The sequence below is a fragment of the Leuresthes tenuis genome, unplaced genomic scaffold, assembly GCF_036924035.1.
Source record: "Leuresthes tenuis unplaced genomic scaffold, fLeuTen1.0.hap1 SCAF_22, whole genome shotgun sequence".
Taxonomy (NCBI): domain Eukaryota; kingdom Metazoa; phylum Chordata; class Actinopteri; order Atheriniformes; family Atherinopsidae; genus Leuresthes; species Leuresthes tenuis.
Genome location: NW_027325376.1, coordinates 3,170,726 through 3,175,638, shown reverse-complemented (window position 1 = coordinate 3,175,638; position 4,913 = coordinate 3,170,726). Strand labels below are relative to the sequence as shown.

Sequence of the window (4,913 nt, the reverse complement as noted above, 5' to 3'; positions counted from 1 at the left end):
CATACATGACTCAAAAGGTTGTCTGCAATGTTTCTATCTTGTCTTAATTTGGCGAAATAGAAATAAAACCTTTTTCCACCGGATAATAGAAGTTTTCTACATGCATTAACGGCCCAAAACGAAACATCTCAGCAGTTATGGTGATAAAACAGATCGATGTTTCATTTTCATCAAACTGCAGCCTCATCGTTTGTCTTGTATGGTCAGAAAATGGGTTTCCTGCCGAAGTTAAACACGCATGAAATGAACATTTTGTTTGAAAACTTGACAGCTTTATTCAGAACGTAAAGCTTCAGCGTGTTCACACATTAAAGGAAGTAAAAGAACGTCAAAGAACCATTTAGATGTGCAGAAATGTCAGCTTAGTTCAGCAAGAGTCATCCCGAATGCATCATACTTTACTTGAGCTTAATGAACTCAGCGGAGTCTCCGGCAGAATCAAAGAACCGAAGTCCAGCATAGCACGGCTCTGTGAATAAGGTCTGGACTCTGTGGAGCAGAGTCATGCCTTCAGAGACTCTGTAGAAGGACAGGATGCCTGCTCTGTGGTCCAGGTACACTCCTATCCTGAAGCACAGAGGAGCTGAGATGGTGATAAAGCTGCTGTTGAAGTAGACCGTGTAACCTTCTCTGTAACAGGACAACGCGCAGGACTTGTCATTACATCCAAAACAACATTCGTGCAAGGAACCGGCTCTCCTGATGTTCTTGTACGAGACGGCAACAACAACGGCTTTTCCTCTGTACTCCACCTCCCAGTAACAGCGCCCAGTGAGGCTCTCTCTGCCAAGCACCTGACACCAGTAAGTGAATCTGTCCGTGTGGCTGGAATACGACTGTCTTTGTTTCATAAAGGTTGCTCTTCGGTTCCCCTCAGACAGCACCAGCTCTTTATTGGTGGTGTTTGGGTCCAGTGTGATTTCTCTGGAATATTTTAAGAAGTCAGCTCTGGTTTTTGGCTCTTGTTGGGACAGGAGAACATCTGCATCGCTCACAGTCAGTGAGATGTTGGTCCATTTCTCTGTCAGGATGTCCTGCAGTTTATCTCTGAGCTCTGACACAGCTGCTGTCACATCCTCAAAGTACCTCAGAGGACGGATATTGAAGCTGGAGGAGTGAGTAGACTCCCTGAGTGCTGACACTGAGGGGTAGTTGTGTAGAAACTGGATGTGATCCTCTGTGTCTGAGAGCTGCTGCAGCTCAGCATCTTTCCTCTTCAGCTCAGTGATCTCCTGCTCCAGCTTCTTCTGAAGCTCTTTGGCTCGACTCACTTCAGTTTTCTGCTGGGATTTGATCTGTTTCTTCACCTCAGAGCTTCTTTTCTGGATGACACGGACCAGTTCAGTGAAGATCTTCTCACACGCCACCACTGCTTTATCAGCAGAGCCGTTGATGGCCTCCACCTCCTGCTGAAGCAGCTTCAGATCTTTCTCTCCAACCTGGATTCTCTGCTGGATTTGTTGCAGTCTCCCCTCTAGCTCCTTCTGCTTCTCGGCCCTTTCTGCTGCTATCGGGGCTGTTTCATACGCATCAGCTAAAATCTTCATCACCTCATCTTGACGAGAGCAGATGTGCTGCTGGAGCTTCTTGGAGGGGTCGATCAGCTTGTGTTTCTTTAATGGTGGAGCATCATAGTGAGGTTGGAGGTGTTTCTCACAGTAAGAAGCCAGACAAACCAAACAGGACTTGATGGCTTTCAGCTTCCTCCTAGAGCAGACATCACAGGCCACATCTTCATCTCCAGCATAGCAGTGATCAGCAGGAGCAGCTTGGAGTCCAGTCTTCTTCAGCTGCTCCACCAACTCTGCTAACATGATGTTTTTAACCAGCACAGGCCTCGGTGTGAACGTTTTCCTGCACTGAGGACATCCGTGGAGTCTCCTCCCCTCTTCTCCATCCCAGTGGGTTTTGATACAGTGCATACAGTAGCTGTGTCCACAGGGAATAGTCACCGGATCGTTCAGTAGATCCAAACAGATGGAACAAGAGAAGGTTTCTTGGTCCAACTTTAATTTGTTTAGAGCCATTTCACTTTCAAGTGGCAGCCTTTACGCAGTTTTCTCTGTTGTGGAGCTCTGGTAAAGCCAGGTTGTGTTTTTTGTGAGCAGGGTAAGCTCCCACACTTTAACGTATGATGGCTGCACACTTCAGCCAATTAGATCTGAGGATGACACAAGGAAAAGAAAATCTGCTAATTGTTTATCTGTTATTGGAGGCTAAAAACAGCAATGACAAAACAAATTAACCTTCCCATCCCCATAAATACCCAGAGACATACGGACAAGCTCAGACCCACTGCACCTATTAGACAGACCTAAGGCAAGGAGAAAGCCACCCTTGGGGGGCCGACCACACAGAGACAGCCCCGACCCGGGTGCAGAGTCCTCCAGCCACCCGGGCCAGAGCAGTCCACAGGACAGCACCCCGTCAGTGGACCAAAAGCAGCTCCCAGGGGGGTAGGCCCCCACGAGGAAACACTGCAGCTAAAAACTGAAAGTCTAAAACATTAAAACAAGATAAAAAGGTGTAAAATAATTAACAAAATAGATAAAAATGCTTTTTGGCCCACCTAGTTAAAACATATAATTAAAATAATTTAGAACAAATATTAAATACAGGGCTCTAGACTAACTTTTTGCACAAATTTTCACCAACAATGTGTGTCCATGTTGAACCAAAGGAGTAGCAGCGATAAAAGCTGCCTCCCGTGTGAGTGTTGACATGGTAAAAGTCCAATAAGAAGATTTATAGTCGTCCGGAAGGTTGCCAGCGTCGACGTGACGTCTTCCATTGAGCATCCGAAGTTCTGCGTCGAGGGAACACGTTGCTCTAGCTTAAAAGACCGTTAAGATGTCTAAAAACGAGTGTAAGAATTGATCCTGAAGCATAGGGGAAGCCAATGAATCAATTTTAAAACTGGTGTAATGTGCTCCCGCCCTCTGGTCCTCGTCAGAACTCGTGCGGCCCGAGAGAGAAACGGGTACATACATACATTATCAAACAAACACTGCTCAAGACTTCAAGTAAAAAGAAATGAGTGGATTAACCAGCCATTGAGACCGAAAGAAAATATTTTAATCCTTCTTTCTGACCAGTTTAGAACAATATATCTTAAAAACTTTGAACCATTAAGTGGTGAAACAGTGCCGCGTGGTGGACAGAATATGTTACTGCATGAAGCGAGTGACCAAAAACGCTATTTTAAAACGTAATTATTAAAAAATAAATACCATAGAAAAATATAATTTGTAAATAAACTCCGACCGAAGAGCATGTCAACTATTAGGGGGAAAAAACAACGAGATTTACACAGAAAGAGACGGAAATTTCTGTGGCGCTTCGTGGTTCACGTGACATGCTAAACACAGCCAATGGCGCAGCAGAATTCAAAAATCTAACTGAAGATAAACGGATAAATCTGACATAAACGGACAAATCTGACATAAACGGTCAGATGAGAACCGTAACACATTGCGGATATATGGGCAATAAACCACACGATCTGAGACCAAAAGCAGAAATGAGTCGATTATCAAAGATAACAACAGAAATCGACACTTCTTACCGTCGGCGAAGCAGAAGCAGCAGCAGCAATGCGGAAGGAAACTACGGAAGCTCGGATATTATGGACTTCTTCTTCTGGTGTTTATCGGCAGCTGGCGTTGCATTACTGCCCTCTTCTGGATCTAGTGCTTAAAAACTCCTGTATAATCCAGGACATGAGCCACCGTCTTCCGGTCCCCCTCATCCAAAAGTCAGAATGCTTCGACAATTAGAATTATAGATTCAGATCCCAATTATACAGTTTTTGATAATCTTACAGTGATATCTGCTCCCCCTTTTTTGACATTTTGTTTAACTAATTTGGCTAGCTTCTCATTTCCTGAGATAGCTACACGAGTAGGAACTCATGTAAATTTGTTTACAGTGTCTAGTAAGTCTTGCTATTTCCCTAGACACTGAAACAATGTATATCCAGTAGCTGTTTCTATCTAATTTCATAATGTAGCCATAGAGTCACTACATATGACGAACTTCCTTGCCTGATGCTCTTGTATTCAGTGTAGCGCCATAATTCAGGCATACATCTCTACCGTACGCATATGCATTTAACAATCTCAGTTTCACATCTTGGGAAGGCCACTGCTGCTCCTGTTGTATCTGCCATTGGATCTTTTGACCCATCAGTAGATAACCTGAATTCCTCCAGTAATTAGCCATAAGTACTTTCTTACACATATGTGGTGGTATTTCATTAGCTTCTACTTGGAGCGCAAATAATAGGGAAGTTTGAACAGATCTCAAACACAACCTAAAACCCTGAGCCAGAATTATGTTTATCTGTTTTAGTAATGACGTTGCTGCAAGTCCATAAACCATTTCTCCATAATCTAGCTTTACGATAGATTAAATTCAATGAAGATATCTAATTTTTATAAATCCTCCTTCTTAAGGTTTCATTATCTGCATTTAATAAAAAGATAGACTTTGTTAAAGGGTATTTATATTCAGAGTCCTTCGTTAAAATGACTACAGAGCAAAGGTTTAATTTGTGACAAGCCCCTGAAAACGTAATTCTAAAAATATATATTTTTTACAGTTAGTACATATTACTGGGAAAGGATTAAAGTGTTTACTTAACTATCATTTAATTTAGTTTAAATCTTTTTTTAAAAGCCGAAAATGTGTCAGGAGGCCCAATATAACGGCTCTCAAGAGTGTTAATTAAGACTTTATTTTGATGTTTTAATGGCACTTTTAGACATTTTGTATATTCAGTGCTGTAGCCAACAAGATCATACAGTTTTATGATTAAATAACTTATAGTTTGCAATGGTTGTAAAACAATTTTTTTACAAAAAAAACAACAAATCCTCTGCAAATCTATAAAATGAAAGGTACATTTTCTAATC

The 4,913-nt window shown here is 42.2% G+C and overlaps 3 protein-coding genes across 3 annotated transcripts in view; 2 read left to right on the top strand and 1 right to left on the bottom strand.

Moving 5' to 3' along the window:
- The window catches only part of LOC140281516 (tripartite motif-containing protein 16-like), a 285,220-nt gene that overhangs the window by 65,348 nt on the left and 214,959 nt on the right, over positions 1–4,913 (top strand). The gene's annotated exons all lie outside the window — the stretch shown is intronic.
- The window catches only part of LOC140281529 (arfaptin-1-like), a 95,466-nt gene that overhangs the window by 37,559 nt on the left and 52,994 nt on the right, over positions 1–4,913 (top strand). The gene's annotated exons all lie outside the window — the stretch shown is intronic.
- Positions 251–3,596, bottom strand: LOC140281520 (tripartite motif-containing protein 16-like protein). Its single transcript, XM_072375957.1, has 2 exons — positions 3,566–3,596; positions 251–2,161 (listed from the first exon to the last, which is right to left on the bottom strand). The coding sequence occupies exon 2, from the start codon at positions 2,025–2,027 to the stop codon at positions 399–401; it is 1,629 nt and encodes a 542-aa protein (XP_072232058.1). The 5' UTR covers positions 2,028–2,161; positions 3,566–3,596; the 3' UTR covers positions 251–398.